Genomic DNA, 18889 nt, shown 5'->3' with positions numbered 1-18889 from the left:
AGTTCTGCGATTTTATCTGATTCAAGACATGGGAAGTCGAGGCTGTCTAAAAATTTTGTCAGATGCCCTTTAGTTGAGGTCAATTCTGAGGTATACAATTTAGTGTAATATGCCTCAAAAACATTGTTAATTTTTAGCGGGCTGGTTTTCAAGTTTCCATGACTATCTTTAATTTCAGGGATCAGTCATGAGGCTGTTTCCCGCTTTAGCTGATGGGCCAGCAGCCGACTGTTCTTTTCCCCATACTCATATGACCGGCCATGAGAGTACAACAGTAGTTGTTCAGCTTTTTTGGTTGATAGTAGATTAAATTCTAATTGCAGGTTTACCTTTTCTTTGAGAAGTTCAGGTGATGCATTGGAAACACACTGCTTATCGAGGTTGTGAATAGATTCAGTTAAATTTTGTAGCTGTTGCCTCCCCATTTTGTTCGAGTACGATGTAAAGGAAATGATTTCCCCTCGTAGAAACGCTTTAAGCGTTTCCCACAGAAGGGAGAAGGAGACCGTATTGAATGTGTTCATTTCGATGAAGGTATCTATGGATTTTGCAATTTTATTGCAAAAATCTTTTATCAGAGAGCAATAGGGGGTTTAGCCTCCATAGTGGACAGTCTTTCTGATTCAAGGTGAAGGTGATGTCTAATTGTAGTGGGGCATGGTCCGAGATAATAATGGGTAAATATTCCACAGATTTAACGTAGGGTATGAAAGCCCTGTCTAAAACGAAGTAATCAATTCATGAGAAGGAGGAGTGAACATGTGAAAAGAAGGAAAAAACCTTCAAGCTTGGGTTTGAAAGCCTCCAAGGATCTACGCACCCATTGTCATTCATAAACATTGAAAAGGATTTGGACGTTTTGGTGGGAGGAACACTTCTAGAGGTTGAGCAGTCTAGGCTAGGGTCCATTACACAGTTTACATCCCCTCCAAGTACCAGTTGGTGTATTTAAGTTTGGAAGGGAGGCCAAACGTCTGTTAGCAAAGTCGACGTTGCCCCAGTTGGGAGTGTGTACATTAACCAACAGAACCGGGATGTGGAATAGAAAGCCTGTCACTATCATGTATCGGCCGTAGGAGTCCGAAACAACATTTGTCAGTGAATTGTATTTTTTTGCTGACTAATATTGCAACCCCACATGCCCTGGTATCAAAATCTGAGTGGAACACATGACTAAACCTTACGCAGTCTAAGAGGATACGATTTTTTCAAATGCGTTTCCTGGAGGAGAACCACATCAGCTTTAGGGCTTTTTAGGTGTGCAAACACTCTTGCACGTTTTACCGGTCCATTTACCCCTTTTACATTCCATGAAATAAATCTGACAGAGTTATCTCCAACCCTCAGAGTATCAGAGGAATTGCTAGTGTTAGCCATTAACTGTTTATGGTTAACAGGGACACTAAGATGAGAGTTAGAGAAAGGATTGTTAAGATAATGGTTGGAAAAATGAGAAAGAAGAGCATATCTTGTTCTGTCCTTTAGTTCTGTCCTCATGATAACTGTATTCATTAGTTTGTTTGCATTACAGTATAAATTGTAGGCCAAACCCATATTACCCCAAAACCCATAAAACATTACGAACGATCCTAGGTCTACTTCCCCAAATGAAGAGAACTGCAGGAAAAAACGAATCTTAAACTTCCAGTGCATCAAATCACTCACTATGCTAGAACAAGAGCCTGAACGAGGGGTGGCTCCCATACAACAGTCAGTCAAAGGAGATTAACAGGTTACATTTTATAATAAACAAGTAAGTATTAAGCACATTGAGTACAGATACTAAATGACAACACGGAGAGGTATGATGACTTAATAGTAACAGAAATCCAAAAGCTAAAATCTACGACAAAATGAAGCAAGCAGGATAACAATTAAACAGGATTATTGTCATACTGCTGTAATCGAGTGTGCACACAGGTTATTATGTTAACAGGCCACAGAGTCTCTACCAGACAGTTAGTTCCAAAAGTTTACAATTAGAGGACTAACCACTAGCAGTAAAGACTCGTGGCAATCTTAGTCGTAGTAACAATATTGACATCAACATCAGTGTTTAACGGCTCCATCAGTCAACCCTTATTTATAACGGGAATCTAACTGGCAGATAAATGTATATCAGAATCAGACAACCTGAGCAAGATTAGAACAATATATCAACAACAGTCCCACGAGTTCAATCTGTTAAGTCAGTTTATGAGTTAAGTTACACACAGTTCACCAAATCACAGACATACTGGTCATAGAATTTCTGCGCCTCCCCGCAGTGTTGAAGGAATGTGTCTCCCCCTTGTGGTCGACCTTTAACACAGCAGGAACAATCATACGGAACTTCACTCCTTTCTGGTGAAGAAGAGCCTTCACGGGGTTAAATGTCGTTCGCTTCTTGTTGACAGTGGTGCTGTAGTCCGGGTAGAAGACAACTCGTCCCCCACGGTAGTTGAGTTTGTCCCGACTCACTCTCAGTGCGCGTTCCTTGTCCTGGTAATAGTGAAATTTCACCATCATAGCTCTCGGTTAGGGGTTGAGCCCGGAGCGCGGTGCGCCGAGGCGGTGCGCCCAGTCCAAAGTCGGCGGAGTGGGGAATAAGTCACTTCCCAAGGTCTTGGCAAAAAAGCCCGACATAAATTTGACCGGATCAGTCCCTTCTATTTTCTCCGCCAAGTTGGTCACTCAAATTGCACCGCCTCGATCTGTTTTCAAGATCTTCCACTGTGTCAGCGAGAACGGTGTTTCTGTTTTTTAACGAGGCACACATTTCCTCGAGGTCGACAATTCTGTCACTGTAGTCCGACAGGGCTTCCTCGATATCGATAACACGCCGGCCGTGATCCTCTGCAGTTTCACGTAGCTTGTTGATCGAGTCCGCCACTGGGGCCAAAGCCTCATCGATCGTGTTTTTGAGGTCACTAACCACCATGGTGCGTAACTTATCCAAGTCCGCCGGGAGAGACGTCGAGCCACCCGTAGCGTTAGCAGTTAGCCATCTTGACTTTAGTTGTTGCTGTAGCCGTTGTTGTCGTCCCTCCTGGTGATGTGGTGGCTTGTTCCTCTTTCTTCGTCCGCAGTTTATGGCTCATTGTCTCTCAGACGTAAAGATGAAGCCGTACAGGCAGAAATATCAATGTGTTTTTAAGATTGAATAATGTAAAAGTGGCAAAGCACGGGAGCCTTAGGCACATCTATCCCCCTCGCATGCCAACCGGAAGTCCCAAGCATGAGTTTTAACTTTTTTAGATTAGATTAGAAAAAGTGTAGAGAGAGTTTAAAATACATATAATTCAGGAAAAGAAGCTGAAATAGCAGAGAGAAGTAACGCTATTCACAATGTTTGTAGACAGGAAGTGACGCAATACGCTCACCGTGACGTCAGACGAGAGACCATATTTTACTATATGAATTGAATAGAAGTGTCTGGAACACCTGATTCATGTTGTCACCACAGTAACTACCGTCCATTTACTGGAGAACTGAGGTACAGCGTTGAGGTACTTGTACTTTACTGAAGTACTTCAGTTTGATACCACTTTCTTCTCCAACTCCATCACATTTTAAAGGGAAATATTCTGTCTCTACTCACATTTATCCGACAGCTTCAAATTAATGTTGTGGCAAACATGTAGATGTACAGTGGTGTGAAAAAGTGTTTGCCTCCTTCCTGATTTCTTATTTTTTGCATGTTTGTCACTTAAATGTTTCAGATCATCAAACAAATTTAAATATTAGTCAAAGATAACACCAGTAAACACAAAATGCAGTTTTTAAATGAAGGTTTTTATTATTAAGGGAGAAAAACAATCCAAACCCACATGGCCCTGTGTGAAAGAGTGTTTCCCCCTAAACCTAATAACTGGTTGGACCACCCTCAGCAGCAACAACTGCAATCAAGCATTTGTGATAACTTCCAATGAGTCTTTTCCAGCTGTGGATGAATGTTGGCCGACTCATCTTTACAGAGTTGTTGTAATTCAGCCACATTGGAGGGTTTTCCAGCACCAACCTCCTTTTTAAGGTCATGCCACAGCATCTCAAGAGGATTCAGGTCAGGACTTTGACGAGGCCACTCCAAAGTCTTCATTTTGTTTTTCTTCATCCATTCAGAGGTGGACTTGCTGGTGTGTTTTGGATCATTGTCCTGCTGCAGAACCCAAGTTGACTTCAGCTTGAGGTCACGAACAGACGGCCGGACGTTCTCCTCCAGGATGTTTCGGTAGATGGTAGAATTCATGGTTCCATTTATCACGGCAAGTCTTCCAGGTCCTGAAGCAGCAAAACAGCCCCAGACCATCACACTACCACCACCATATTTTACTGTTGGTATGAGGTTCTTGTTCTGAAATGTGGTGTTACTTTTACGCCAGATGTAACGGGACACACACCTTCCAAAAAGTTCAACTTTTGTCTCATCAGTCCACAGAGTATTTTCCCAAAAGTCTCGGGGATCATCAAGATGTTTTCTGGCAAAAATGAGACGAGCCTTAATGTTCTTTTTGCTCAGCGGTGGTTTTGGTCTTGGAACTCTGCCATGCAGCCATTTCTGCCGAGTCTCTTTCTGATGGTGGAGTCATGAACACTGACCTTAACTGAGGCAAGTGAGGCCTGCAGTTGTTTGGATGTTGTCGTGGGGTCTTTTGTGACCTTTTCTGCTCTCTCGGGGTAATTTTGGTCGGCCGGCCGCTCCTGGGAAGGTTCACCACTGTTCCATGTTTTCTCCATTTGTGGATAATGGTTCTCACTGTGGTTCTCTGGAGTCCCAAAGCTTTAGAAATGGCTTTAGAACCGTTTCCAGGCTGATAGATCTCAATTACTTTCTTTCTCATTTGTTCCTGAATTTCTTTGGATCTCGGCATGATGTCTATCTTCTGAGGATCTTCTGGTCTACTTCACTTTGTCAGGCAGGTCCTATTGAAGTGATTTCTTGATTGAGAACAGGTGTGTCAGTAATCAGGCCTGGGTGTGGCTCGAGAAATTGAACTCAGGTGTGATAAACCACAGTTAAGTTATGTTTTAACAGGAGGGGGAAACACTTTTTCACACGGGGCCTATAATTAACTATATTTTATATATATATATACATCTACGTTATGTACAACATAACTATATTTATATAGATCTACATGTTATCAGCAACATAACTATATTTATATACATCTACATGTTATCTGTAACATAACTATATTTATATACATATACATGTTATGTACAACATAACTATATTTGTATACATCTACATGTTATCTGTAACATAACTATATTTATATACATCTACATGTTATGTACAACTATATTTATATACATCGACATGCTATGTACAACTATATTTATATACATCTACATGTTATGTAAAACATAACTATATTTATATACATCGACATGTTATCTGTAACATAACTATATTTATATACAGTACATCTACATGTTATGTACAATATAATTCTACGAACTGAGGGAGTTATCAGAGACTGCTGGACCTCATGAGGTTAGGGTTCTGACCCGATATACAGTCAGTGGTTCTGAGTCAGGGAGACTCGTGAGAAGTTCATGGTAGAAGAACACAGAAGTTTCTCATAAAAAAACATAAAAATGAGGCATTCGTCCTCTAAAATGTACATAAGTGACGTCAGACCAGACTTCTTCGATCACTGTATCAGGTCTCCCTTTAACATGCCGCACTAACAGCGCCCCCCGGTGTCGTGCCGCTGAGGAACAATAACAGCCGGCGGTAAACCGGAGCTGCAGCTCCAACAACAACATACCGATTGTTTTTAACGTCTCTACTCCGAAGTGGTTTTATTTACAACCACCTCGAACCGGGTCACAGTGAACCGTCCGCAGTGTAAACACGGAGGCGCAGTGAAACTCCCGCTAACGCAGCTGCGGACACCGCGGAAACACGCAGTTCCGCCACCGTACCGTCCGGGTTCTGACCGCGAACCAACAAAATGGAGGGAAAAAGATTGAATCTGTGTTCTGTGATGCGTTCACGGTCTGCGGACACAAAGAGACGCTCCGTGTCGGTGATGTGAGCCACGGACGGAGGACAGTCTCTCCGCCGGGAAACGTCGGCTGTGTGGTGGCTTCAGCTGGGATAAAGACGCTCAGTTTGTCCCGGAGAGATCATGGCGTCTCGGTGAACTACCGCCACTAACCAGGTGAAACATTAAAGCAGCTGGGACCAGAACATGACCGAACCCCGGGATGCAGCAAGTGGGCCCGGCTCCTCCGGCGGCGGCAGCGGGGCGGGGCGGAGTTTCAGCCCGGGCAGAGGTCTCCCAGGCCGGGTGAGGGGTCTGTCCTCCCCCCCTCCGCCTGGAAGACTGACGTCCCTCAGAACCAGAGACCTGACCCTGGGGGGGACCTTCAAGAAACCCAAGGTACACACCTGTAGAGTTGTTCGGGCCCGAGCACCGGTGGTGCAGCCCTCTTCGGGTGAAAGCCCTGTTGTTATCCAAGGAATTATTATTAGGGGATTTTATAGTATCCTCCACAAACTGCATTTTTGGAGGTTTTATCACATTCAAAAACTCATGAAAGTTTTTACACACATGTCTCCCGGCGAAAAATGTCCTATTCTAGGCGAAAAATGTCCTATTCTAGTGGAGTCGCGAGTGGGCGTGGCCAAATGGCTCGCTAGCGCCCCCTAACGAGATGCCCCGGCGGCCACATTCACCTACATGCACCAGATTCGTTGGACAGGTGTGTCACACCGAGATGGACAAAAAAGTCTCTTGGCATCATGACTTCAACTTAACAGGAAGTCCGCCATTTTGTATTTAGTCGCCATTTTTGGCGATTCGCAGGTGTTGTATTTTAAGGAACTCCTCCAGACTTTGACGCACCGACCTGAAATCTTCTGTCTATCTGAACACCTGGGAGATGACAAGTCATCCAAAGAATTTGAGTGTCTCGCCATGAAACTACAAGTTGCTATAACTTTTATGTACATATTCTGATCTTCCTCAAACGTTACATCTTTGATAACAGTCCCGCCCTGAAGACACCTGTATGGTCATATTCGCTCATAGTCATAGCGCCCCCTGCTAGTTTGAATTATTATATATTATTATTATTATTATTATTATATCTACTGACGGATATTATTATTATATCTACTGATGGATATTATTATTATATCTACTGATGGATATTAGTATTATATTTACTGATGGATATTATTATTATTATATCTACTGATGGATATTGTTATATCTACTGATGGATATTATTATTATTATTATTATATCTACTGATGGATATTATTATTCTTATATCTACTGACGGATATTATTATTATATCTACTGATGGATGTTATTATTATTCTTATATGTACTGATAGATATTATTATTATATCTACTGACGGATATTATTATTATATCTACTGATGGATGTTATTATTATTATTATATCTACTGATGGATATTATTATTATTATTACTATATCTACTGATGGATATTAGTATTATATCTACTGATGGATATTATTGTTATATCTACTGATGGATATTATTATTATTCTTATATCTACTGATGGATATTAGTATTATTATATCTACTGATGGATATTAGTATTATTATATATTATATCTACTGATGGATATTAGTATTATTATTATTATATCTACTGATGGATATTATTATTATATCTACTGACGGATATTATAGCTACTGATGGATATTAGTATTATTATTATTATATCTACTGATGGATATTATTATTATTGTATCTATTGATGGATATTATTATCATTATTATTATTATTATTATATCTACTGATGGATATTATTATTATATCTACTGACAGATATTATATCTACTGATGGATATTAGTATTATTATTATATCTACTGATGGATATTATTATTATATCTACTGACGGATATTATATCTACTGATGGATATTAGTATTATTATTATATCTACTGATGGATATTATTATTATATCTACTGATGAATATTATTATTATTATATCTACTGATGAATATTATTATTATTATATCTACTGATGGATATTAGTATTATATCTACTGATGAATATTATTATTATTATTATATCTACTGATGAATATTATTATTATTATATCTACTGATGGATATTAGTATTATATCTACTGATGGATATTATTATTCTTATATCTACTGACGGATATTATTATATCTACTGATGGATGTTATTATTATTCTTATATCTACTGATAGATATTATTATTATATCTACTGACGGATATTATTATTATATCTACTGATGGATGTTATTATTATTATTATATCTACTGATGGATATTATTATTATTATTACTATATCTACTGATGGATATTATTATTATATCTACTGATGGATATTAGTATTATATCTACTGATGGATATTATTATTATATTTACTGACGGATATTATTATTGTTATATCTACTGATGGATATTATTATTATTATTATATCTACTGATGGATATTATTATTATTATATATTATTATATCTACTGATGGATATTAGTAGTATTATTATTATATCTACTGATGGATATTATTATTATTGTATCTATTGATGGATATTATTATCATTATTATTATTATATCTACTGATGGATATTATTATTATATCTACTGACAGATATTATATCTACTGATGGATATTAGTATTATTATTATTATATCTACTGATGGATATTATTATTATATCTACTGACGGATATTATATCTACTGATGGATATTAGTATTATTATTATATCTACTGATGGATATTAGTATTATTATTATATCTACTGATGGATATTAGTATTATTATTATTATTATATCTACTGATGGATATTATTATTATATCTACTGATGAATATTATTATTATTATTATATCTACTGATGAATATTATTATTATTATATCTACTGATGGATATTAGTATTATATCTACTGATGGATATTATTATTATTATATCTACTGATAGATATTATTATTATATCTACTGATGGATATTATTATTATTATTATTGTATCTATTGATGGATATTATTATGTATAGGTATATTATTATTATGATATCTACTGACATGAGAGCGACATGAACCTGTAGCGTGTCTCATCCTCTGATCTGTCCACAGAAAACCTTCGAGCCCAACGTCCACGCTGTGAGGAAGACGAAAGACGAGTGAGTCCCGACAAGAGGAAGAGTCCTGATCAGTCAGAGCGGTCACGTGTGTTTCATGTGTGTTTGACATGTATTTAACGTGTTTTTACCGTGTCCCCGTGAAAACGGTGCTGGTCCTCCCCAGGTTGCAGGAGGAGGTCCACGTGTCTCAGAGGAAGGAGAGGAGGGAGCGGGAGGAGAGGAGGAGGAGGGAGAGCAGAGGGAGGAGGAAGGAGCGGCCTCAGACCATCCAGTCCCACTCCATCTTTGAGACGGGCCCCGCTGACAACGTCCAGAAAACAGGTGTGTCCTCCGTCTGTCTGTCCTGCAGCGTCCTCTCATCTCCAGACCAACGTCCACACATCCTCTCACAGACCTCCTTCTCCTCCTCCTCTTCCTCCTCCTCCCATCCGCTCTATTCAGGCTGGCGTGGTTCTGCACACCTGCAGGACTCTAGCTCCGCCCCCATCTGTAAACAGGTGAAGAAGGAGAGGAAGGAGTCCGAGGATGAAGATGAGATCCTCAGTAAGCTGCAGAGAGACGACGTGAGTGTTCCTCCCTGTGAACGAGTAAGGTGACAGGTGTGTGTTCACGAGTGTGTGTTTTAATAACCCTGGTGTGTGTGTGTGTGTGTGTGTGTGTGTGTGTGTGTGTGTGTGTGTGTGTCCTTCAGTTCATCGATGATCCTGGTCTGAAGAACGATGTCCGTCTGAAACCCATCCAGCTGCCTCTGTGTCGATCCAGCAGCTCCACCCACAGAGGGACCACCATCACATGTGAGGGCTGACAGGTGACAGGTGGAGGCTGACAGGGGGACGGACTTCCTGTTGAAGCTCCACCTGTTGTCAGATCAGAGGTTTGATGGAACATGTGACTGTGTGTTATTGTGGTTGTCCTGTTGCAGGTTCAGAGACACCCCCTCCCCCCCGTGGACCTGCAGGTGGAGCTGGCAGCAGGACGGAGCAGCCGTCCCTGGTGGAGCTGCTGCAGGAGCTCCACCTGTCCAGCAGAGAGGAGCTGTTCTTCATGCAGCTGCCGGACTGCATGCCAGGCCGGGGGGCCGGGCTGAAGGGGGACGCTGGTCTCAGACCTCCAGGAGACAAAGCTGCCAAGGATGGCCGGTCCGAGGACCGGAGGACGCCACACCTTCCAGGACAGGTGAGTCAGCAGTCTCACATATTTACCATGTTGTCGGTGAATGTGCTCCTCAGGCTGTGTGTGTCTGTCCTCAGGAGGCGGGGCTAAAGGACAGCTGTCCCGTCCTCTCCCAGCTCCCTGAAGGACTTCTAGGTAAGCTGCAGATCCGGAGGTCTGGGAAGGTGGAGCTGAAGCTGGGAGACATTGTGATGGACGTCTCGGAGGGAGCGGCGTTCTCCTTCCTGCAGGTACGTCCTCCAGCTGTTCATTCAACACACTGAGACCCCATCTCTCTCTGAGACCTGTCCCTGTCCCCTCTGCAGCAGCTGGTGTCCGTGCGTCTGTCTGATGGACGGACTGGGGACATGATGGTGCTGGGAAACGTCCACCACAAGCTGGTCTTATCTCCGGACTTCCAGGCGTTACTGGGGCAGGCTGCGGCCCAGCAGCCAGCGGGCCCCTGAGAGACGAGGACGGACGTGAGACATCGGGGAGGAGGTCCAACGGTCCCTCAGCTGGACGCTGGGAGACAAGGACGGTGAAGGAACCCACTGCAGTTTGTTCTGAAGAGGTTCTGATGAGAAGACGCTGCAGCAGGAAGCAGCTCCGACACGCTGATCCACCAGAACCAGAACTAGGAAGAGGAAGCTGCAGGTTCTCCTGAGTCTCAGGAACACCTTCTTCAAATGTTCTCTCAAACATCAACTGAAGGTCAAAGGTCAAAGTTTGTGACCATAACTCCAAATTGAAACACTTACGACAAAATGTTACACAACTCTTGACAGGATACAATGAAGACATTTTATATCCAGAGGGTCAAAGGTCAACATCCCTGTGACCTCATCCTGTTAGTTTCCATCTACCACCTGTGTGAAACATCATCTGTTGTCATGGCAACAACTTTGTGTGCCATCAGATTCATGAAGTCTTAACTACAGATGTGACGTGAGTGGAGACAGACAGCTGACCGGTGGTACTGTTGTCATGGTAACCTGATGGAGAAGGTTCTAGTCACATTCTGTTTTAATTTGTTGTGTCAGCAGAAATAAAAACGGATTTCTCTCAAACTGAAGGTTGAATCACAAACTGTCATACATGTTACCGTCAGTAGATGGCAGGAGAGGTAAGTAGTAGTAGTAACCCTGTAGGGGGCGCTATCACAGGGTTCTCCTGTATTCTGTGGAGAACTGGAACCACAGCTGGAGTCTTCATCAGGTCTTCATCACTCTTCTTCACAGCAGCGCTGATGTTGGTCACCTGTTGAACTTTGTGTTGAAGGTTTTATATGAAATAAAAAATACTCACCTCCATGTGTTTCCTCTGATCACCGACTGATGATGAAGACATGAACAAGTCTTCATCTTTCCTAACCAAACGGTTTCTTCTACATCCACACTTTAGTGCTTTACAACAAACGTGGCTATCATTTAGCTGACTTTAAAACTACAGTACACAGCAGGTGTGATGATTATTATGGGATGGGTGATTATTGAAGTATGTTTCTCTGATGAAACTGACAGACTGGACGCTTGGATAAAGTCAAACACTTTTCATGTCTGATTATTACTTCTCTACTCTTCTGACTTTAAACACTGATCTGTTCACAATCTGATCGTTCTGAGTTCATTGATGTCACTAATAACCAGCTGTTGGTGAACGCGGCTCTCTAAAGGCTCTCTGAATGCTCTCTAAAGGCTCTCTGAATGCTCTCTAAAGGCTCTCTGAATGCTCTCTGAACGCTCTCTAAAGGCTCTCTGAACGCTCTCTGAACGTTCTCTGAACGCTCTCTAAAGGCTCTCTGAACGCTCTCTGAACGCTCTCTGAAAGCTCTCTAAATGCTCTCTGAACGGTCTCTAAAGGGTCTCTGAACGCTCTCTAAACGCTCTCTGAATGCTCTCTAAAGGCTCTCTGAAAGCTCTCTAAACGCTCTCTGAACGCTCTGTAAACGCTCTCTAAACGCTCTCTGAATGCTCTCTAAAGGCTCTCTGAACGCTCTCTAAAGGCTCTCTGAACGCTCTCTAAACGCTCTCTGAATGCTCTCTGAAGGCTCTCTGAACGCTCTCTAAAGGCTCTCTGAACGCTGTCTAAAGGCTCTCTGAACGCTCTCTAAAGGCTCTCTGAACACTCTCTAAAGGCTCTGAACGCTCTCTGAACGCTCTCTAAGCGCTCTCTAAAAGTTCTCTAAAGGCTCTGAACGCTCTCTAAACACTCTCTGAACGCTCTCTAAACTCTCTCTAAACGCTCTCTAAAGGCTCTCTGAACACTCTCTAAAGGCTCTGAACGCTCTCTGAACGCTCTCTAAACTCTCTCTGAACGCTCTCTGAACGTTTTCTGAACACTCTCTGAACGCTCTCTAAAGGCTCTCTAAAGGCTCTCTGAACGCTCTCTGAAAGCTCTCTGAAAGCTCTCTAAACGCTCTGAACGCTCTCTAAAGGGTCTCTGAACGCTCTCTAAAGGCTCTCTGAACGCTCTCTGAACGCTCTCTAAACGCTCTCTGAACGCTCTCTAAACGCTCTCTGAATGCTCTCTAAAGGCTCTCTGAAAGCTCTCCAAAGGCTCTCTGAACGCTCTCCGAACGCTCTCTAAAGGCTCTCTGAACGCTCTCTGAAAGCTCTCTAAACGCTCTCTGAACGCTCTCTAAAGGCTCTCTGAACGCTCTCTAAACGCTCTCTGAAAGCTCTCTAAAGGCTCTCTGAACGCTCTCTGAAAGCTCTCTAAACGCTCTCTGAACGCTCTCTAAAGGGTCTCTGAACGCTCTCTAAAGGCTCTCTGAACGCTCTCTGAACGCTCTCTAAACGCTCTCTGAAAGCTCTCTAAAGGCTCTTTGAACGCTCTCTGAACGCTCTCTAAAGGCTCTCTGAACGCTCTCTAAAGGCTCTCTGAACGCTCTCTGAAAGCTCTCTAAACGCTCTCTAAAAGCTCTCTGAACGCTCTCTAAAGGCTCTCTGAAAGCTCTCTAAACGCTCTCTGAACGCTCTCGAAACGCTCTCTAAAGGCTCTCTGAACACTCTAAAGGCTCTGAACGCTCTCTGAACACTCTCTGAACGCTCTCTGAACACTCTGAACGCTCTCTAAAGGCTCTCTGAACGCTCTCTGAAAGCTCTCTAAACGCTCTCTGAACGCTCTCTAAAGGGTCTCTGAACGCTCTCTAAACGCTCTCTAAAGGCTCTCTGAACGCTCTCTGAAAGCTCTCTGAACGCTCTCTGAATGCTCTCTAAAGGCTCTCTGAACGCTCTCTAAAGGCTCTCTGAACGCTCTCTGAATGCTCTCTAAAGGCTCTCTGAATGCTCTCTAAAGGCTCTCTGAACGCTCTCTAAAGGCTCTCTGAACGCTCTCTGAACGTTCTCTGAACGCTCTCTAAAGGCTCTCTGAACGCTCTCTGAACGCTCTCTGAAAGCTCTCTAAATGCTCTCTGAACGGTCTCTAAAGGGTCTCTGAACGCTCTCTAAACGCTCTCTGAATGCTCTCTAAAGGCTCTCTGAAAGCTCTCTAAACGCTCTCTGAACGCTCTGTAAACGCTCTCTAAACGCTCTCTGAATGCTCTCTAAAGGCTCTCTGAACGCTCTCTAAAGGCTCTCTGAACGCTCTCTAAACGCTCTCTGAATGCTCTCTGAAGGCTCTCTGAATGCTCTCTAAAGGCTCTCTGAACGCTGTCTAAAGGCTCTCTGAACGCTCTCTAAAGGCTCTCTGAACACTCTCTAAAGGCTCTGAACGCTCTCTGAACGCTCTCTAAGCGCTCTCTAAAAGTTCTCTAAAGGCTCTGAACGCTCTCTAAACACTCTCTGAACGCTCTCTAAACTCTCTCTAAACGCTCTCTAAAGGCTCTCTGAACACTCTCTAAAGGCTCTGAACGCTCTCTGAACGCTCTCTAAACTCTCTCTGAACGCTCTCTGAACGTTTTCTGAACACTCTCTGAACGCTCTCTAAAGGCTCTCTAAAGGCTCTCTGAACGCTCTCTGAAAGCTCTCTGAAAGCTCTCTAAACGCTCTGAACGCTCTCTAAACGCTCTCTGAATGCTCTCTAAAGGCTCTCTGAAAGCTCTCCAAAGGCTCTCTGAACGCTCTCCGAACGCTCTCTAAAGGCTCTCTGAACGCTCTCTGAAAGCTCTCTAAACGCTCTCTGAACGCTCTCTAAAGGCTCTCTGAACGCTCTCTAAAGGCTCTCTGAACGCTCTCTGAACGCTCTCTAAACGCTCTCTGAAAGCTCTCTAAAGGCTCTCTGAACGCTCTCTGAAAGCTCTCTAAACGCTCTCTGAACGCTCTCTAAAGGGTCTCTGAACGCTCTCTGAACGCTCTCTAAACGCTCTCTGAAAGCTCTCTAAAGGCTCTTTGAACGCTCTCTGAACGCTCTCTAAAGGCTCTCTGAACGCTCTCTAAAGGCTCTCTGAAAGCTCTCTAAACGCTCTCTAAAAGCTCTCTGAACGCTCTCTAAAGGCTCTCTGAAAGCTCTCTAAACGCTCTCTAAAGGCTCTGAACGCTCTCTAAACACTCTGAACGCTCTCTGAACACTCTCTAAACTCTGAACACTCTAAAGGCTCTGAACGCTCTCTGAACACTCTCTGAACGCTCTCTGAACACTCTGAACGCTCTCTAAAGGCTCTCTGAACGCTCTCTGAAAGCTCTCTAAACGCTCTCTGAACGCTCTCTAAAGGGTCTCTGAACGCTCTCTAAACGCTCTCTAAAGGCTCTCTGAACGCTCTCTGAAAGCTCTCTGAATGCTCTCTAAAGGCTCTCTGAACGCTCTCTAAAGGCTCTCTGAACACTCTAAAGGCTCTGAACGCTCTCTGAACACTCTCTGAATGCTCTCTAAAGGCTCTCTGAAAGCTCTCTGAACGCTCTCTAAAGGCTCTCTGAACGCTCTCTAAAGGCTCTCTGAACGCTCTCTAAAGGCTCTCTGAAAGCTCTCTAAAGGCTCTCTGAACGCTCTCTAAAGGCTCTGAACGCTCTCTAAACGCTCTCTGAACGCTCTCTGAATGCTCTCTGAACGCAGCACAAAGAGGAACGCAAGTAGAAAAATTCAGTAAATGTTTATTGAACAAAGACGAGTGAGTGAAACTACAAACAAGTCACATGATGTGAACTATGACAGTCATACAAGAGTCAGTCAGCATTGATCAATCTGCAACCAACCCAAGGCCGTCATGAGGTCGTCATGATGACCTGTGGTCCAGCAGCGTCCCTCTGGACACCACCGAGACCATCCTCCAGGTGGGACAGTCTGAGGATGGACATAAGCTGCTCGTCTCTGAACAGACATTAATGTCGAAGAAGGATCCTAATCTGTCTGAAAGCTTTGCTCTGCTGAAAGTATCCATGACAACTGGGACCTCTGACCCCTCCTACTGCTGTCCATCTGTCCTCCCTCCTCTGGACAGTCCAACCCTCTTATGTCTTCTTGGTGGACGTCTTGGGGACAGTCTTTGCGGAGCGGGTGTTGGTGGTCTTCCTGGTGGTCTTGGCCGAGTTCATTGGGTTGGATGTCTTCGTCCCCTTGCTGGCTGCAGGTTTGGCAGCAGCCTTCTTCTTGGTGGACAGCGTCTGCTCTCGGACCAGGTCCTCCCGTCCGATGTCCACCATGTGGTCCTCCCAGGACTTCATCTCGTTCTTGTAGCGGATCTTGTCGTCCTGGGCGAGCTGACTGTAGACCTGAGGGGACGGACACAGAGGACAGGTGAGCGCCGGGCGGACACATGAAGAAGAAGGTGAGTGATGAGAGGTCGACCTGCTTCTGATGGCTGAACAGACTCCTCCAGTCCTCCAGCAGGGACTTCATCTTCGCCTGAAACACATAGCAGGGACGTCAGAGACAGAACTAGAGGGGGGCAGTTACCATGACAACAGAACCATCAGTCTCCGCCTGTCAGGGGGGGGTCAGCTGTCCGTCCACACAGACATCATATCTTTAGTGAAGACTCAATGAATCTGATGGAACGCAAAGTTGTTGGCGTGACAACAGACGATGCTTCACACACACATGTTGAAGATGTGGACAATCAGCTCAGTTCAGATCAGAGTCACACATTTTGGAAGATGAAGGTGTGGAGACAAACAGACTCCAGCAGAGGACAAAGCAAAATGAGGACATAATAGTGTGTCTGAAGTCCCACTGTTCAAACTGCTGCTTGTGTTGTTCACTGGAGGACGAGAGCGTCAGAAACCTCCACGACCTCAGAAGTCTGGAAACGTGGCGTCCCGCTGCTCACCTGCGTGCTGCCTCCTCGCGCCTCCTCGAAGTGCTCCGACATGAAGATGTTGAACGCAGAGCGAGGACGTTTGGGCTTCCCCAGGCTGCTCAGCTCCTGGAAGACAGAGACATCAGAGACATCAGAGACACCAGAGACACCTCTTGTCCTCCTCCTCTTGCCCTCCTCCTCTTGTCCTGTTCCTCCTGCCCTCCTCCTCTTGTCCTGCTCCTCCTGCCCTCCTCTTCCTCCTGCCCTCCTCCTCTTGCCCTGCTCCTCTTGCCCTCCTCCTCTTGCCCTCCTCCTCTTGCCCTCCTACTCTTGTCCTCCTCCTCTTGTCCTCCTCCTCTTGCCCTCCTCCTCTTGTCCTGCTCCTCTTGCCCTGCTCCTCTTGTCCTGCTCCTCTTGTCCTGCTCCTCTTGTCCTCCTCCTCCTGCCCTCCTCCTCTTGTCCTCCTCCTCCTGCCCTCCTCCTCCTGCCCTCCTCCTCTTGCCCTCCTCCTCTTACCCTCTTCTTGCGGATGGCCTTCCTCTTGGCCATCCTCTGCCTCTTCTCCAGGACCTGCTGCTGCATCTGATCCGGACTCAGCTGGGCCTGGTAGTGTTGCAGGTCCAGCTTGAACTGCTGTCTGGCCTGCAGAGAGGCTTCCTGGAACGGCTGCGGGGCGACAGACGGACACAACACGTGATCCACGAGTCCAACAGAACCCGACGGGTTTATCAGAACCTGACCGGGAAGTACCTGTTTCTGGTCCGGGCTCAGCGTCCTCCACTGCTGGGCGATCTTCCTGATGATGTCCACTGACTTGATGTCTGACAGGAACAAAGAGATGGTTACTGACACCGGACCTGGATCTCTTCTCTCACACGGATCATGTGATGTTCAGCCCGGTGGAGTTCTTCATCAGTGCAGCACCTTCAGAACATCATGCATGAAGAACCCACCTGGGTTCTGTCGGGTAACCGCCGGCTTCTGCTGCAGAACGAATCTCATGTATCCGTTCAGAGGTCTCTTTGGAGGGCTGCCGGCCTGAGACGTCAGACACCTCAGCGGGGGGACGAAGGCAGCAGGGAGGACACTGCTGCACCGGCAGACAGAGAACCAACACATTACGGAGATACATATATAAACATACATAGATACACTCACCGGCCACTTTATTAGGTACACCTGTTCAACTGCTTGTTAACACAAATATCTGATCAGCCAATCACATGGCAGCAGCTCGTCTTCATCGTGTCTTCATGCCTCAATGCATTGAGAAGTTCAAACAGAGCATCAGAACAGGAAGAAAGGTGATTTCAGTGATTTGAAGGTTGTTGGAGCCAGACGGGCTGGTCTGAGTATTCACTAACTGATGATCTACTGGGATTTTCACCAACAACCATCTCTAGCTTTACAGAGAACGGTCCGACAAAGAGAAAATATATGTGTGTGTATATATATCTATATATAGATATATACATACAAAAAAAAAAAAATATATATATATATATATATATAAATATACATATATACACATATATAGCTATATATATATAGATACATATATATAGATAGATATACATCTATCTATCTATCTATCTATATATATATATACACACACACACATACATACATATATAGAGAGATACATATATATATATACACATATATATAGATAGATATACATCTATGTATCTATCTATATATACACACACACATACATACATATATATATATATATATATATGTATACATACATATATATACAGTGGGGCAAAAAAGTATTTAGTCAGCCACCAATTGTGCAAGTTCTCCCACTTAAAAAGATGAGAGAGGCCTGTAATTTTCATCATAGGTACACTTCAACTATGAGAGACAGAATGGGGGGAAAGAATCCAGGAAATCACATTGTAGGATTTTTAATGAATTAATTGGTAAATTCCTCGGTAAAATAAATATTTGGTCACCTACAAACAAGCAAGATTTCTGGCTCTCACAGACCTGTAACTTCTTCTTTAAGAGGCTCCTCTGTCCTCCACTCGTTACCTGTATTAATGGCACCTGTTTGAACTTGTTATCAGTATAAAAGACACCTGTCCACAACCTCAAACAGTCACACTCCAAACTCCACTATGGTCAAGACCAAAGAGCTGTCAAAACTACCAGAAACAAAATTGTAGACCTGCACCAGGCTGGGAAGACTGAATCTGCAATAGGTAAGCAGCTTGGTGTGAAGAAATCAACTGTGGGAGCAATTATTAGAAAATGGAAGACGTACAAGACCACTGATAATCTCCCTCGATCTGGGGCTCCACGCAAGATCTCACCCCGTGGGGCCAAAATGATCACAAGAACGGTGAACAAAAATCCCAGAACCACACGGGGGGACCTCGTGAATGACCTGCAGAGAGCTGGGACCAAAGTAACAAAGGCTACCATCAGTAACACACTACGCCGCCAGG

The 18889-nt window shown here is 44.0% G+C and overlaps 2 protein-coding genes across 3 annotated transcripts in view; one reads left to right on the top strand and one right to left on the bottom strand.

The window, feature by feature from the left end:
• The first annotated feature begins 5700 nt into the window (after nt 1-5700).
• Nucleotides 5701-11328, top strand: LOC138637273 (DNA-directed RNA polymerase III subunit RPC4). Of its 2 annotated transcripts, XM_069725814.1 has the most exons (8): nt 5701-6374; nt 9099-9145; nt 9270-9427; nt 9548-9669; nt 9798-9900; nt 10029-10282; nt 10357-10509; nt 10585-11328. In XM_069725814.1, the coding sequence occupies exons 1-8, from the start codon at nt 6183-6185 to the stop codon at nt 10723-10725; spliced, it is 1170 nt and encodes a 389-aa protein (XP_069581915.1). In that variant the 5' UTR covers nt 5701-6182; the 3' UTR covers nt 10726-11328. The 2 variants fall into 2 exon arrangements, with proteins under 2 accessions (XP_069581915.1, XP_069581914.1); XM_069725813.1 differs by having other exon boundaries at nt 9270-9669.
• A 4229-nt stretch (nt 11329-15557) lies between these two features.
• The window catches only part of tfam (transcription factor A, mitochondrial), a 6670-nt gene continuing 3338 nt past the window's right edge, over nt 15558-18889 (bottom strand). The window contains exons 2-7 of the mRNA XM_069725812.1: nt 17387-17530; nt 17184-17254; nt 16950-17099; nt 16464-16559; nt 15983-16039; nt 15558-15906 (exon numbers count right to left, since the gene is read on the bottom strand). Coding sequence (XP_069581913.1) covers nt 15646-15906; nt 15983-16039; nt 16464-16559; nt 16950-17099; nt 17184-17254; nt 17387-17530 — 779 coding nt within the window. The 3' untranslated portion in view covers nt 15558-15645. The remainder of the gene's footprint in view (nt 15907-15982; nt 16040-16463; nt 16560-16949; nt 17100-17183; nt 17255-17386; nt 17531-18889) is intronic.

Source organism: Brachyistius frenatus, unplaced genomic scaffold (assembly GCF_029030835.1).
Source record: "Brachyistius frenatus isolate BFR_SWC_R1_liver_20210118 unplaced genomic scaffold, ASM2903083v1 Contig_451, whole genome shotgun sequence".
NCBI classification, from domain to species: Eukaryota; Metazoa; Chordata; class Actinopteri; family Embiotocidae; genus Brachyistius; species Brachyistius frenatus.
Note: the sequence above shows the minus strand (reverse complement) of the source record. Positions and strands in the feature narration are given on the sequence as shown.